This window comes from Nelumbo lutea, chromosome 1 (genome assembly GCF_056320005.1).
Source record: "Nelumbo lutea isolate HS-2025 chromosome 1, American lotus-T2T, whole genome shotgun sequence".
NCBI lineage: Eukaryota > Viridiplantae > Streptophyta > Magnoliopsida > Proteales > Nelumbonaceae > Nelumbo > Nelumbo lutea.
The window spans coordinates 81,173,260-81,190,755 of record NC_142684.1 but is presented as its reverse complement, the minus strand read 5'-3'; the positions used below and the strand labels follow the sequence as shown (position 1 = coordinate 81,190,755).

Sequence of the window (17,496 nt, the reverse complement as noted above, 5' to 3'; positions counted from 1 at the left end):
CTTCATATGCCTAAATTAAATACCAACTTATTATCTGTAAGTAGCCTGACCAAGTCATTGAATTGTTGTATAACCTTTTTCCCTTCTCACTGTGTTTCAGGACCTGAAGTCTCAGAAGGTGATTGGGAGTGGCCATGAAGCGAATGGAATATACTTGCTCGACACCCCTCGCCAATGCTTTGATTATCCCAAGAATGTTGCTTTTGGTTCTACTTTTTCAGAGTCTATTAGTCAAATTATGTTGAGTCATTGTCGGTTGGGTCATTTACCTTTTTCTACTTTAAGCCATTTGTTTCCAAAACTGTTTAAGGGAGTTAGTGTGTCCAGTCTCAATTGTGAGTCCTGTCAAATGTCAAAGCATTGTAGAAAAAATTACCCTGTGAGCAATAAAAGATCATCTTTTCCTTCTCATATTGTGCACTCTGATGTGTGGAGGCCATACCACTTATCCTCTATGGGGGGTTACAGATATTTTATCTTGTTTATTGATGACTTCTCTAGATTCACTTGGATATACTTAATGAAATCCCGGAATGAAGTCCCAAGACTTGTGAGGTAATTTCATGAGCTTGCTTTAACTCAATTTGATACCAGAATTAAGGTTTTCAGGTCTGACAATGCAAAAGAGTATTTTGAGAAGAGTTTATCCTTGTATCTCTCTGACATGGGGGTTATTCATCAAAGCTCCTGTGTTAGAACCCCTGAACAAAATGGAGTTGCTGAGAGAAAAAATAGACATATTGTTGAAGTTGCAAGGAGCCTTTTGTTTGCCTCACATGTTCCCACAAGATTTTGGGGTGATACTATACTTACTGCTATCTATCTCATAAACCGTATGCCATCCAGGGTTTTAAGGTTTAAATCCCCCTTTTATCTTCTTCATCCAGACAAGGATCTCTTCCCAATTCCTCTTCGTGTGTTTGGTCGTACCTGCTATGTTCAATTCCAAGTGTGCAAAGACATAAGTTTGAACCGAAAGCCCACAAATGCATCTTCCTTGGTTACTCCCCCACACAAAAGGGTTATTGTTGTTTTGATCCAAAAACTGGCACCCGACATGTCTCTATGGATGTTACCTTTGATGAACTTTCTCCTTTTTATGGTTCCTCTCAGGATGAACATTGTCCACAGGGGGAGAGTCTGTCACAAGTTTTTGCTCTTCCTCTTCCTGTCCCAATTGAGTCTCTTGACAAACCTGTATCCTCACCAAATGAGTCAAAGGAGGATCAATCACTTCATACCTCTTGTCCTAGTGCCCCTATTTCTTTACCCCCTCGTCCTATCCATAATCCCAAAGTGTATCAAAGGCAGAGATCCAGGAATGAGCAAGTAGTTTCCTTTACAACAGATGAAGCTCATACATTCCCAATCACAGATGAGATAACAGGTACTGCTTCAGCTCCTTCGGAATCAGCCTTCCCAGACCTTGATGTCCCCATTGCTGTTAGGAAAGGGAAGCGGAAATGTACTGCACACTGCATTTCTAAACACCTTTCTTATGACCTGCTTTCTCCTTCATACTTTGCCTATCTCTCTTCTGTTGCTTCTAACCCCATTCCTAGGTCTGTCTCAGAAGCTCTTGGGATTCCAGAATGGAGAGATGCCATGGAGACCGAAATGGATGCTCTACATGCAAATGGTACTTGGGAGGTGGTGGATTTGCCTGAAGGGAAAGATCCAGTTGGGTGCAAGTGGGTTTTTACCATTAAATACAGGGTTGATGGAACTATTGAGAGGTACAAGGCCAGACTTGTTGCAAAAGGCTACACACAGACATATGGGATTGACTACCTGGAGAGTTTTGCCCCTGTTGCCAAGATGACATCTGTGAGGGTTCTTTTATCTCTGGCAGTTCACTTTGATTGGCCTCTATCAGTTAGATGTAAAGAATGCATTTCTGAATGGTGACTTACATGAGGTCTACATGTGTCTTCCTCCAAGGAAAGGTATGTAAATTGAATAAATCTCTTTATGGTCTTAAACAATCTCCTAGAGCCTGATTTGAGAGATTTAGAGCTGCACTTGTTAAATTCGGCTATGTTCAGACACAGTCAATCAGATCATACTCTGTTTGTGAAGAAAAGTAGATCTCTAGCAGCGTATCTCATTGTGTATGTTGATGACATTATAGTGACTGGTGATGATGCCTCAGGCATTCTGGCTCTTAAGTCTTTCCTCCGTACAGAATTTGAGATTAAGGATCTGGGGGAGTTGAGATACTTCCTTGGCATAGAAGTTGCCAGATCCAAGGATGGGATTTTATTTCCAAAAGGAAATATGTTCTTGATTTGTTGTCTGAAACTGGAAAACTGGGTGCAAGGCCAGCTGCAACTCCCATTGATATGAGTCACAAACTTTCAGCTACAGATGGAACTTTGTTGGAAGACAAAGGGGTTTTTCAGAGACTTCTTGGGAAGCTTCTGTACCTGTGCATGACTAGACCAGATATTGCGTATGCTGTCAATTGCATTAGCCAGTTCATGCATGCTCCTAGAGATACTCATATGGCAGCAGCAGAACGGATTTTGTGCTATCTGAAAGGCTCTCTAGGGAAAGGAATCCTATTTACCAAGCATGGTCATCTGAAACTTGAAGCCTATACTGATGCTGATTGGACTGGAAATATGGATGACAGAAGATCTACTTCAGGATATTGCAGTCTGGTGGCTGGTAATGTTGTCTCTTGGAGGAGTAAGAAACAATCTGTTGTGGCCAGATCCTCCACAGAAGCAAAGTATAGAGCCATGGCACATGGAGTCTCGGAATTGTTGTGGCTAAGGTCCTTCAACATTGCTCACAACCTGGTACAACATGATCGAACCAAACATATTGAAGTTGATAGACACTTTATTCGAGAAAGAGTCTCCTCCGGAGAAGTGTGTCTTCCATTCGTTACTTCTAAAGGACAATTGGCAGACTTTCTCACCAAGGGCATTTCCAAGGCAAGGCTTCATCATGATACTGGCAAGCTGGGCATGATTGACATCTATGCTCAGCTTGAGGGGGAGTGTAGAGAAGATGAGCCGAATGGCCCATAGGCTGTTACTGTATATTATCTTTATGTTCTTCTCTGTAATGGGCCTTATTCTAGGCCCATACTCTTCTATGTTCCTTTTTTGTAATTTCTTGTCCAACTAAGGACCTCTCTTGTAATTACTAAAAGATAAACTTAATAAAAGAGTATTAGAGCGTTAGAGGGAGGTTAAGTTCGAACTCCTCATCCTCTAACCCTTCTTGCCGCAATTCTCTCTCTCTCTCTCTTCTTCTCTAATCTTCTCTTGTTAGTTTTTTCTTGTTTTCTAGCACAGTCCCTACTTCTAGGACTGTTTTTCAACTCATGACTCATGGGATAATTATGCTACAGTCAAGATCATTCTGGTAATGTTACATTAGTTGATCGAGCACCAACTAATTTAGGTGGGAAAATAAAGCAATTAGTAGATATCACACTTGAAGAGTATAAGAAACTTTGCTGCTTCTTTTTCTAGTGCTACTACCACCCTTGCTAAATCAAGTATAGCCATATAGCCAATCTAGTTTCTTGTTTTCAATCTACACCTTGGGTAATGAACTCTGGAGCTTCAAACCATAAGACTGGATTTCCAAATTTGTATCTATCCTTGTCTCTTCATACGTCACAGAACATCACCTTGGCTGATGGTACAGCTTCTTCATGGTTCGCAATATTGATGATAATTAGCAATATGTCTCCAAATATCCCCATTTGCTAGGCGGCGATAACAAATCTTTCAAGAATCTTTTTTTTTCAAATATCCCTGATATTTTCCCAATATGTCAGCAATATTTCAGATTTCATTGTAGACTATATATTTAAGATTTTAAATTTTAGAATATTATTAAAAACTTTTCAATATTTCATTAAAATCATCGTAATTTTTTAAAAATATTTTCCTAAAAGAACCTGCATGGGAATTGGTGATTGGATAATTGTCTTACTACTTTAATATGATTCACCTACTAAGCCACTGTATCAAAAGAAAAAGAAAAATGCATATGACTAGAAAAGTGTATTCTCAATCTAATCAAAACTTATAGTAACAATAAAGACAAAAATTAAAATGGCAAATAATTGTCATATATAAAGAAGAAAAGATGGCTAAATACTGAAAGGGAGACAAAGAAACATACCTATTAGTCTCTTAATTTTTCCTGTCTAATTCATATTGTTCTTTGCTATGGTTTTGAGTCTTAAATGTGCAATTATATTTCTTATAATTATATTTTGAAGGTTTATTAGTTAATTCCATGTTTCAAGAAAGCTTTCTTGATTTTTTAGATTTTCCAAATATCTTAACGAAATCAGCAAAATATCTCTGAAATTTCTCCAACTCTACATGGTGAAATAGTCATCGATATCAAAATTACGAATCATTCTTCCTCTATCATTGGTATTGGTAATGTAGTAGAAATCTGCTGAATTAAAAAATATGAAAGAAAGTAGTTTCTTGAAGAGAGAAGGAAGAGAGAAGGAGAAGAAGAGAAAAGAAGTTGAAAGAAAAGAGAGAAATAATTCTGGCTGCCCCCTTCACTTATTATTTATACTAATATAATAGAACAGTACAAAGACAACTATGCCCTTACAGGGCGGCAAAACATAAAACAGCATATATAACACTCAAAAAACATAATAAAATTTGGACTCACATAACTACTGTGGTCCCCACCTCCTATCTAACAACTAACATAAACATCTACTCAGAAAAACATCATAAAACTAATTAATCTTCAACACTACCCCTCAAGTTGGGAGTAAATGTCACACATTCCCAACTTGTGTAGATCATGTTCAAGCTTGTTCCTTGCCACCCCTTTATGAGAACATCAGCTAGCTGCAACTCTCCAGCTGTTACCCTTTCTCTTATAAAGTGTCTATCAACTTCAATGTGTTTTGTCCTATCATACTGAATTGGATTGTGGGTAATATTGATTGCAGCCTGATTGTCACAATATAACATCATAAGTTCTTTTGCTTTCACCCCAATCTCACTCAAAAGAGATATAACCCAAAGAAGTTCTGAGACACCATGAGCCATGGATCTATACTCAGCCTCTGCACTTGACCTTGCCACCACCGCTTGCTTCTTACTCTTCCAGGAGATCAAGTTTCCACCTACAAAGGTGCACACTCCTTATGTAGACCTGTCATCTAAGCATCCTGCCCAGTCTGCATCTGTATAGGATTCTAGCTTCAGATTCTCATGATTTGAGAAAAGAATATCTCTGCCAGGGTATTTTTTCAAATATGCAAGTATTCTCTCAATAGCTTCCCAGTGCTGAACCTGAGGTGCATGCATGTACCGACTCACAACACTGACAACATAAGAAATATCTGGTCGTGTCATACACAGATACAACAGTCGGCCCACCATTCTTTGATATCTCCCCACATCCTTTACCAATTCACCATCCACACCATTAATTTTGTGATTTAGATCAATAGGAGTGTCTGCTGGTTTGGTCCCCAGCTTCCCAGTCTCTCGTAGTAGGTCAAGTACATACTTTCTTTGTGAAATGAAGATCCCATGCTTGGATCTTGCAACTTCAATCCTTAAGAAGTATTTGAGCTCACCAAGATCTTTGACCTCAAATTCTTGTTGCAATGATTTTTTGAGATCATCAATCTCCTCTAGATCATTTCTTGTCACCACTATATCATCCACATACACAATTAGAATTGACACCAAAGTATCTCTCCTCTTCACAAAGAGTGTGTGATCAGATTGTGTCTGTGTGTATACAAAACAAATGAGTGCCCCTCTGAACCTGTCAAACCAAGCCCTAGGTGACTGTTTCAGTCCATACAGAGATTTTCTGATTCTGCACACTTTTCCTTTACCAACATTTTCATAAAAGCCTGCTAAAATGTCCATATATACCTCCTCCTGTAAGTCACCATTGAGGAAAGCATTTTTTACATCAAGCTAGAACAAGGGCCATGAATAGGTGGCTGCTAGAGATAAAGAATACAAACTGAACTCATCTTAGCTACTGGTGCAAAGGTTTCCAGATAATCAACACCATAGGTCTGAGTATACCCTTTTACTACCAACCTTGCCTTGTACCTCTCTATCTTGCCATCGGCCTTATACTTCACTGTGAATACCCATCGACATCCAACTGTCTCCTTGTCTTGGGGAAGATCAACTATTTCCCAAGTTTGGTTTTTGACCAAAGCATCAATCTCATCTTGCATGGCTGTTTTCCACTCAGGTTTGGAGAGAGCCTCAGTAACATTCCTGGGTATAGACTCAGAATCCAGGGAAGAAAGAAAAGCACAGTAGGAGGGTGATAAGGCACTGTAGGAAAGATGGTGTGAAATGCAGTGGGTTGTACACTTTCTCTTCCCCTTACGAAGTGCAATGGGAAGATCAAAGTCAATGGCATCAGCTGCAACAGTGGTGTTAGGGACAAAAAACATAATAGGCTCAAGAGGAATACCTGGAACTGTATCCGCCGAATCTGGAGTTTCAGAAGGACTGACAGAGAGTGGTGTGGGTCGAGGATGTGTGGAGTCAACCATCATCTGTCGGCGTTGATATTGCTGTGAGGCTGCCCGTAGTGGCTCAAGTAATGAAACTAGAGGTGCAGGTGCTGGCTGAACCGATGGTGCAGGTGGTGGCTGAACTGATGGTGTAGGTGCTGGCTGAACCGATGGTGGCACCACAGAAACAGGAAGAGGAACAGATTGTGAGTTCTCCTCTCCAAAACTCTCCCCCTGAGGAGAACCACTCGAGAAGAAGAATGTGGATTCAAAAAAGGTAACATCCATAGTGACAAATCTGCTCATCGACACTAGGTCATAACAGCAATACCCCTTTTGGTTCTGAGCATACCCAAGAAAAACACATTTCTTGGCCTTAGGATCAAATTTCTTGCGATGAGGGCCAAGAATGTGAACAAAAGAAACACAGCCAAAAACCCTCAAAGGTATATGAAATATCTCTCCATCTGGAAAAATGAGGCAAAATGGCACCTTAAATCCCAAAGTCCGTGAAGGAATACGGTTAATCACATGTACAACTGTTAAAACTGCATCTCCCCATAACTGCACAGGGACTGAAGCGTGCACCATAAGACTCCTTGCCACCTCCACAATGTGTTTGTTTTTCCTCTTAGCAACTCCATTCTATTGCAGTGTATATGCACAACTGCTCTGATGAACTACACCATGTTCTAAGAGATACGTGGTTAGATCCTTCTCAAAGTACTCTCTGGCATTATCTGAACTAAAAACCTTAGTTCTCACTCCAAATTGTGTGAGAACCATCTGGTGGAATTGCCGTACTAAGTTAGGAACCTCATCACGTGATTTCATCAAATATAGCCAAGAATATCGTGTATAATCATCCACAAACAAGAGAAAGTAACGGAATCCTCCCATGGAAGGGATTTGATATGGCCCCCATACATCAGTGTGAACAATATTAAAAGCAAACGTACTTCTTTTATTACTTGGTTTAAAAGATTGTCTACAATGCTTTCCTAACTGACAACTCTCACACTCCAAAGTAGATAATTGAATAGACTCTTAACTTTGGGAAAAGACATTTCAAAGAATTAAAAGAAAGATGTCCCAAGCGATTGTGCCAAAGCATAATCTGGTTTACTGACTCTGACCAACTACTACTGCTACTGCTAACATGATGGCCCTGATGTCTTGGAATCTCATCCAGAAGGTACACTTCATTCACCTCACGACCACTCCCAATCATCTTCTTTGACTCCAGATCCTGCAAAACACAATTACCAGGAAGAAAAGTCACTGAACAATTCAAATTTTTTGTCAAAGAACTAACAGACAATAGGTTGGTATGAAATCTAGGGACATGTAAAACAGATGACAGAATTATATCATTGGTCACTCTAACTATCCCCTTCCCAGCAATAGGTATATATGAACCATCTGTTGTAGAGACTCTATCTCTACCAGAGCACAACTGATAGGAACTAAAAATGGTAAGGGCATTAGTCATATGCTCAGATGCTCCTGAGTCTATAATCCAGGGAGGTCCCTCCTCACCTGAAGTGGATGCAAGATTCACAGTTGCATATGGACTACCTGTATGTGCAAAGGAAGTGGTGTAGTTGGCTCCTGCATTCTGTTGTCCATCTGGAAGGCTAGGGCTGGGTGAACCTTTCTTACTCATAAGCTGTCCAAACCTCTCCAATTTTGTTCTCACTGCTACTACTGCAATTGATTCCCAATCAGTTTGGGAGAGAGGGGCTAAAGAGTCTCCTGTAGTGGCTACATTTGCATTTCCCTTCTTGTTTCTTATCCTAGCAAGCATAAGATTTGGATGAAGCTTCCAACAAGTGTCCCTGGTATGCTTAGGCTTCTTGCAATAATCACACACCGAGTCCTTATCTTCCCTTCTAGTCTCACTACTCCCCCTATCTCCATTCAGCTTAGGTTTTGTTGTACCAACCATAGCCGACTGATCAATCCCAAGCTGTCTTAGCATTACTTCCTCCTATTCTCCTCTCCAGAGACAAAAGCATAGGCCTAAGAGAGTGCCACACCCTCCTTAGAAAGAATATGCTGCCTCGCAATGTCAAATTCAGGGTTCAACCCTGCCAAGAACTCAAAAACCCTATTCCTCTCTACCAGTTTGTGATAAATTGTTGCATCATTTACACTTTCCCATACCACAGTTTCTAAGTGATCTATTTCCTACCATAGGGTTTTCAGCATGGAGAAATACACAGCAAGGGGTTTTTCTCCCTGTTTCATACTTATAACTTGATTTCTTAACTGATAGGCTCTGGCTTCACTTTGCTTCTAAGAGTAGGTTTCAGTCACTCCATCCCAAATCTCCTTGGTAGTATTAGCCCATAGGAAATTTTTTGCAATATGAGGTAACCTAGAATTACACAACCAAGACATTACCATGTTATTCTCTTGCACCCATCGGAAAGAGTCTGTATCAGGTTTCTTCTCCTCCCCAGTGAGATACCCTAATTTTCCACAGGCACCAATAACCATCTTAGCTGATTGTGCCCACTCCAAATAATTTATGCCATCAAGTTTTACTGTAGTAATGATCTCATACCCAAAAATATCACTACTACCTCCAACACCCAATCCCATAGTACCGGTAGATTTCATCTCAGTATTCCAACTCTCCATTTTACTTCAAACAATTCAACAATAAGAAAAAAATAGATTGGAGACCTTCAAAAAATAATTTAATACCACACACAAAGAAACCAACCCTTCCGGAAGAAGAAAACCCTAGTTGGAGGGAAATCTCTCTCCTCCCCACGCCTCCCAACAGAGAGAAAAGAGAATCGATCACTCCGGGAGGCCTAGAAAATTTCAGAAACCAAACCACCCTCTTCAGAAAATCAAAAGAAAACTAACAATACCTGGGCGCCCAAGATCAGATCAAAAACAAAGAGTCCAACTTTTCTGGGACTCTTCCCCGTACTCCAGTTCTTCCTGATTTTGATGTCGAACAGTAGATCACCTTCCTGATGTCTAGATCCCACCAAAAACTCCAAGAACTGGGCAATCTATAGCAGATCGATCAGCCCTTTACTTCTTCATGCAATCAGTTGATCTAGGGCTGCATGAGAATGCTTCGAGAAACCATAGCCGATGCTATGATAACAAGTAGAAATCTGCTGAATTAAAAAATATGAAAGAAAGTAGTTTCTTGAAGAGAGAAGGAAGAGAGAAGGAGAAGAAGAGAAGAAGAGAAGAAGAGAAGTTGAAAGAAAAGAGAGCAATAATTCTGGCCGCCCCCTTCACTTATTATTTATACTAAAATAATAGAACAGTACAAAGACAACTATGCCCTTATAGGGCGGCAAAACATAAAACAGCATATATAACACTCAAAAAACATAATAAAATTTGGACTCACATAACTACTGTGGTCCCCACCTCCTATCTAACAACTGTTAGAATGTTAGAATGAAGTCTCTTTGTATGAGTGTTCGGCTGATAAGAGTTCTTATTAGCCCATACTTAAGTTTAAGTTATCATGTAATTGGGCCTGTGTTAATGGGCCTAAGCCTGTTTAATGTTTTAAGTTAACTGGGTGTCCCATCACTAATCAGGGGCATTCCAGTAATTACTTGCATCATTGTACTACATTCAAATATAAATAATAGCATGGTCGACTGGGCAGTACAGTTCGACATTCACAACGTATCAGTGGTGTTCTTCTCCTCTCTTCTACTTCGAGTACAGCTCTCAAGCTCACATGGTATCAGAGCACTAGCTTCTCTTCGGTTTCAGCCGGCGCACTAGCTCCTACTCTTTCTTCTCTTGCTGTTCTTTCCATCTTCTTTCTTCTTTTCTGGGTTGCTGAAAAAACTAGGGTTGTAAGAGAACAAAGCAGATTCGAACCTAGGGTTTCCCTTGGTTGTAGGGCTCAAGGGAGGTGAGGCCCAAAAGTGGATGTCCTACTAGGTTCTTTTTTCAGCAAATAGTAGCTATTTGGCTACTAAGAGAGGTCTGTATAGGACAGACCTAGTTGAGGACTGATTTCAGCAGTCCTAGCCCAAGCCGAAAGGGGGAGAGCTTCTCCACAACTGCAGCTTCGAAGCCCCAGCAAAACCAGCATAGCACAGTGGTAAACAGCTCCAAGTTCAGGTTGGTTATCAATCCGGAACCTCTCACCACTGCTGTACCCGAACTGCTTTAGCTCAAGTGAAGATTACCTAGGGAGCTGCCAGCTCCAGATTGTCCAGCACTGTGAACACTTCGGCGAGCTCTAAACCTGCTCTAAAACTGAAGTCAGCATGTCCTCACTATCCGGAGAAGTTTCCTCCAGAGATAACAGACCTGCTGCAAGGTTCTCTAACCTGGAAAACCCTAATCTGCACAGTTTACAGATTACAAACGTGTTGCTGGATGAATATAACTTCAGAGAGTGGTCCGTTTCAGCAAGGCTGTTCATTACTTCTCGTGATCTCACGGGCTATCTAGATGGAGACAAGAAAGAACCTGAAGTTGGCAGTCCTGAGCATGTCATGTGGCGCAAGGAGAATGCCACAGTCATGTCTTGGTTGCTGGCCTCCATGACTCCTCGGGTGGCTAGAACTGTTCATCATTTCCCCACAGCTGCTAAGATTTGGGAGAAAGTATCCAAGACCTACGGCCAAAAAAAGAACAATGCTAGAATCTACAGATTGAACCAAGATATTGCAGCTCTAAGGAAAGGAGACATGTCCGTGGCAACATATTTTGCAACCCTGGAAGGCCTTTGGGAAGAGCTTGATCATCACTTGATACTGGATTGGGAAAATGCCAAGGACAAGGAGAGACATGACAAGAAAATTGAAGAGAGCAGAGCCTTCAAGTTTCTGGTTGGCCTAGACCCAGTATATGAGGGTATAAGGTCACAAATTCTAGGGAGAGATGAATTACTGGAGCTCCGCCATGTCTATTACCTGATGAGGAATGAAGAATTCAGGAGAAGGGAGATGCAAGTTGACTCCCAGACACAGTCAACTGAACTATCTGGAGAACATTCAGCCCTAGTCTCCACTAAGGGAAATAGATATCCAGACAAGAAGTCCCTCAAGTGTACGCATTGTGGTGGTGAGAAACACACAAAGGAGAAATGTTGGGTCTTGTATCCTCATCTGAAGCCAGCTGCTTTGAGAAAGGACAAAAGACAACATAAGGGTCACACAACAAGTGGGAATCTTGCCACCAACAACAATAGTGACAACTCACAAAGTACTCCGACAGTGTCCTCTTCCTCCACAGGGCAGGCTGCCGACTCCTCTGGACCAAGTACTTTGGGCTTCACGGCTAGTGAGGTAGAGATTCTCAGTCAGGCATTAGCCCGTCTAAAGAACAATTCTTTAGCTTCCACCTCTCTTGCCAGATCAGGTAAAGTCTCTACCTTTAGTGCAACTCATTCCATTGATTCCACCTCTTAGGTGATTGATTCCGGAGCAACTGACCATATGACACATATGTCCTCCTTATTCTCTTCATATCATTTGTTGTCTGGCCAGGATAAGATGAGAGTGGCTGATGGGTCTCTCTCCACCATCTATGGAAAGGGGGTGGTTGACCTAAGCAAGGACCTCTCTCTTAAATCAGTCCTACATGTTCCTAGTCTTACCTCAAATCTTTTGTCTGTTTCAAAGCTTACAAAAAATTTGAACTGCAGTATAACTTTTTTTCCTACTCATTGTGTCTTCCAGGACTGATTGACGAGGAGAACGATTGGGAGTGGTCATGAGTATGGGGGCCTCTACTATTTTGATGCAGACATTGGCTCAACCCTACAAGCTTCTACTACTACTAGTCCGGAAAGTGTAGAGTCAATAGCTAGGCTACACCTGTGGCATGCTAGGCTAGGTCATGTGTCTTTCTCTTCTTTAGCAATGTTGTTTCCCGAATTGTTTAAGGGAATTCCAAGTCAAAGTTTAATTTGTGATGTGTGTCAAATGTCAAAACAATGTAGAACAGTGTATCCAACTTCTAGTAATGAAATTCGAGCTCCTTTTGATTTGGTTCATTCTGATGTTTGGGGACATTCACCCATTGTTTCCATTGATGGCTTCCGTTACTTTATCAGCTTTATTGGCCATTATTCTCGGTGCACGTGGATTTATCTGTTCAAAGGACGAGATGAAATACAACGGATAACTATGGCTTTTTGCAAGATGATTGAAACACAATTTGATAAGAAGATTAAGCGATTCCAGTCAGACAATGCGGCTGAATACTTTGAAAGATCCCTGAACTCATTCATGGAAGATGCAGGCATGTTACACCAATCATCTTGTGCTAACACCCCTCAGCAAAATGCGGTTGCTGAGCACAAGAACAGGCACCTATTGGAGAAAGCTCAAGCCCTACTATTCCAGCACAAAGTGCCCAAGCAATATTGGTCTCAATCTATACTCATTGCATCATACCTGATAAATTGGATGCCATCTAAGGTATTGGGTATGAAGACTCCATTCTCTGTTTTGTGTCCTACTCTTCCAGAATTTCCTCTTCCCCCACGGGTTTTTGGTTGTACATGCTTCATACATGTAAAGGATCCAAAGAAAACCTAGCTAGATCCCAAGGCTACAAAGGGAATATTTTTGGGGTACTCTCCTACACAAAAGGGGTACAAGTGTAATGATCCTATCTCCAAGAAAAAGTATGTCACCAGAGATGTAGTCTTTTTTGAGTCTCAACCCTATTTCCAGTCTTCTCAGAATCCTCTTCAGGGGGAGACTAGTGGGTTGGAAGAGGATTCTCATTCTCCCTTCTTTTTTGTTCCCCTTTCATCACCTTCCACTACTCCTAGCTATGACATTCCGGGTCAACCTAGTGAGGCTCCTACTATGCCAGTTACTTCTCCTGATACAGTAGATGCTCCTGAAGGTTCCAGTAGGCAAGAGAAAGAGATACTTACATACAGCAGAAGGAAGAAGGGCCTTCAACCTCATGATTGCAACCAGTTGAACTCAGATCAATCTGTCTCTACAATCCAAGGTAATTCTGACTCACACACTTCGGATTTGGATCCTTCTATTGCTCTCCGTAAGCCTGTTCGTTCTTGTACCACCCGGAATCCCATAGCTGATTTTGTTTCTTACTCACACTTATCTCCTGCCTATCACTCCTTTGTGTCTACTCTTTCCTCTGTATGTGTCCCTTCCAGGTACTCGAGGCGGCATCTGATCCAAGGTGGAAAGAAGCCATTAATGAAGAGATGAAAGCCCTAATGAAAGAAAGAACGTGGGAATTAGTGGACCTGCCAGAGGGGAAAGGCATTGTTGGGTGCAAGTGAGTATTCACAGTAAAGCACAGGGAAGATGGGTCAATCAAGAGGTACAAGGCCAGACTTGTGGCAAAGGGATTTACACAAAATGAAGGAATTGACTACAAAGAAAACTTTGCCCCAGTAGCAAAGCTCAACACAATCCTGTTAGACAGTTTTGTATGCCCTTAGCTTCAATCTGATTTGATGTACTTTTGTTATTTAGTGGAAATAAATAAAGTGCATGTTTGATTCATGTTGTTTGGTTTAATTCTGTGTGAAACCCTAAAACTGGACTTTTATAGAGACTCATGTTAGTTTTAAATGTTCACAGCCGTTGGATAAGTCTGGGGAGATTTATCCTGCCAAGGCTGATACTGGTGTGCCACCAAGTGTTGGGATGGCCTGTCTCAGCCATCAGGGTAAGACCCGAGGCACATGCAGTATGGGATTACTTGAATCCTTGAACCGGACCAGATTTCCAGTATTGCCCTGGACCTTGGAGATAGATGGGCAAAACTGGAAAGTTACACCTGACCCCTAGACTCGATTATGACATTTCACTAGGTGTTGGATCAGGCTGCCTTTGATATGCCAATCAGTGAGATCCTTAGCGGGGATCAAAACCTGGGTATGTTGGGGCAGTTTGAGAATTCATCTGAGTGGGTGATCATAGTGACAGAATCAGCCACTTTGTCGGACAAAGGGTAATGATCGGGAATGCACTCTCTCTGATGGAAACCAAACTGCCGGCAGTTGATTTCAATCGTTGGAATTTTGTTTTGCAAAATTAATATATTTATATATATATGTACGGTTTCGAATTGTTTGCAAATGGTTTTAATTCCCGGGATCCATGTGAGAGGAGAGTGCGGCACTGTACCTTGCAGCCGAGGGAGAGGTCCTGTCTTGTTGGGCAGTGCTTGATCATTAAGGGCTGAGAGGTTAAGTGTAAGACCATTGAAGATAATACCTGATGGGCTAATCTTGCACCTACCCACAGTCCCTGGGTTTTTATAAGATGGCTTGGCCCAGGGACCACTTAATGTATGTGTTGGGCCCATAGGGTCCATATGATGGACTCAAGGGGTTCATTGAGTTTTTCAGTGAATTCGGCTGGGCCTTGTATTAAAGGCTGGGCCGAACCCATGTGGCTGGTGTGTAGATCAATGCTTGGGTCCCACGCCATACAAAGAAGCCCAACTGGGCAGCAGATTGGAATGTAATTAGACACTGAACACTTAATGGGCCAAAAGCCCATTTCGAGGTGGGCTGATATGATCACCCATCCTTGGGGCGAATTTGAGATTAAAGTTAATAAAAGGATTGGGCCTTTAGCCTTATCCACTCTTAAAGACCAAATTCAAATTAGATTTGAATCTGGTAACCTCCTGATAAGATCAGGAGTAAGCTAGCTTTATCTGCAGAAAGGATTAAGATTATCCCCTATCCAAATACTGATTTGGATTGGGATAACTCCTAAAAAGGAGGTTTCTTAATCAAGAAGAAAGGAGGAGATTTCGAACCACCTTGAAGAGGTATAGGATACCTCCTGCGATCTGATCTGATTCATACTCTCCAAAAAAAGAGAAAAAACAGTTCAGCCTTTTTCGTTTTTGGAGATCTCCTCCTGCCGCCGCCATCTGCCATTGCAAGATTAGATCTTTGCAGAAAAGAAAGTCAAGAAATCTGTTCTTGACATCAGTCTTGCAAGAAAGACTGAGAAGGATTCAGTGTTTAGTACTTCCAGAGGATTCTTGTGAAGGATCCAGTGTGTAGGACGCACCCTGCTGGTTCTGTTCCATTCACAGCTGTGTCATCTTCAGCAGGAACGGATCTTGGAGCATTCTTTGGGCGTGAACACCAACTTTGGGAGATACTGCTTCTCCGGATCAGGTATATTCCTCCCATTTATCTTTTGGTACAGATCTGGTTTGATTATGGTTCAAGTAGGATCCTTGAATATTGTATTCTAAATTTAGGGAATATGATTCCCAGTTGAGAGAAGGTAGGAAATTTTTGAAATTCGCCCACCCATTCCGCAACCTTTATGGCGTCCATTAGATGGATCGTACCCTTCTTTCAAATCCAGGTTCTACTGTCACTAGCAGCAAATTTCTCTTGGGAACTCCATCAGCTGGATGTGAAGAATGCCTTCCTAAATGGTGATCTTCTTGAAGAGGTATTCATGGAACCTCCACCAGGCTATGATGTTGGAAAGAAGGTGTATAAACTAAGGAAAGCATTATATGGTTTGAAGCAGTCTCCCCGAGCATGGTTCGAGAGACTTTGTATGGCCATGAAGAAAGTGGAGTACACTCAGAGCAGTGCAAATCATACATTGTTTACAAGGAGACAGGATGACAAACTTACGGCACTCATTGTTTATGTGGATGATATGGTGATTACCGGAAATGACTTTGAAGAGATCAAGAGGTTGAAGGAGTTCTTAGCTTCTGAATTTGAGATCAAAGACCTGGGAAATCTGAGATATTTTCTTGGGATTGAAGTTGCTAGATCAAGAGAAGGAATCTACATATGTCAGCGGAAATATGTGCTAGATCTCCTAGAGGAAACAGGCATGATGGGGTGCAGGCCAACAGACACTCCAATAGAACCGAACCATGGACTACAAGAATCAATGGGTGAGGAATACTGTGATAAAGAGAGGTACCAAAAATTGGTAGAAAAGCTGATATACTTATCCCTTACTCGGGTAGACATTGCCTATGCAGTGCATGTTGTCAGTCAATTCATGCACTCACCAAAGATCCCTCATATGAGAGCAATGAAAAGAATTCTCAGGTACTTGAAGACTTGCCCAGGGAAAGAATTCTATTCAGGAAAAATAGCAGACTTGAAATTGAAGCCTACACTGATGCAGATTGGGCTGGGTCTGTTGGAGACAGAAAATCAACCTCAGGTTACTATACATTCTTGGGAGGAAACCTGGTCACATGGCGCAGTAAGAAGCAGAATGTAGTGGCTAGATCAAGTGCAGAAGCAGAATACCGAGCTATGGCACACGGGGTTGTTGAACTCTTATGGCTCAAAACTCTTCTTAATGAGCTTGGTATTAAGGTTGAGGGTCCTCTCAAGCTGTATTGTGATAATAAAGCTGCTATCAACATTGCCAACAATCTCGTGCAGCATGACAGGACAAAACATATTGAAATTAATCGACACTTTGTCAAAGAGAGAATTGTCTCGAGAGAACTCTGTGCCTTATACTTCATCAGAGATGCAAATTGCAGATGTATTGACTAAAGGGCTGGCAGCAACAAAGTTCAGGGACATACTTGGCAAGCTAAACATGATTGATATCCATGCTTAGCTTGAGGGGAATGTTAGAATGTTAGAATGAAGTCTCTTTGTATGAGTGTTCGGCTGATAAGGTTCTTATTAGCCCATACTTAAGTTTAAGTTATCCTGTAACTGGGCCTGTATTAATGGGCCTAAGCATGTTTAATGTTTTAAGTTAACTGGGTGTCCCATCACTAATCAGGGGCATTCCAGTAATTACTTGTATCATTGTACTACATTCAAATATAAATAATAGCATGGTCGACTGGGCAGTACAGTTCGACATTCACAGCATATCAGTGGTGTTCTTCTCCTCTCCTCTACTTCGAGTACAGCTCTCAAGCTCACAACAACTAACATAAACATCTACTCAGAAAAACATCATAAAACTAATTAATCTTCAACAGTAATGTGTCTCTTGACTCTACCCCTGATTATGTAAAAT

The 17,496-nt window shown here is 41.4% G+C and overlaps 1 protein-coding gene across 14 annotated transcripts in view; it reads right to left on the bottom strand.

Moving 5' to 3' along the window:
• The window catches only part of LOC148875682 (diacylglycerol kinase 5-like), a 67,754-nt gene that overhangs the window by 27,402 nt on the left and 22,856 nt on the right, over positions 1-17,496 (bottom strand). For 2 of the 14 annotated variants that reach the window (XM_088965061.1, XM_088965062.1), the window contains exon 13: positions 7,446-7,751. The exons of the other annotated variants lie outside the window; for them this stretch is intronic. In XM_088965061.1, coding sequence (XP_088821187.1) covers positions 7,518-7,751 — 234 coding nt within the window. In that variant the 3' untranslated portion in view covers positions 7,446-7,517. Of the gene's footprint in view, positions 1-7,445; positions 7,752-17,496 lie in introns of those variants that run through there. 14 annotated transcript variants of the gene reach the window in all.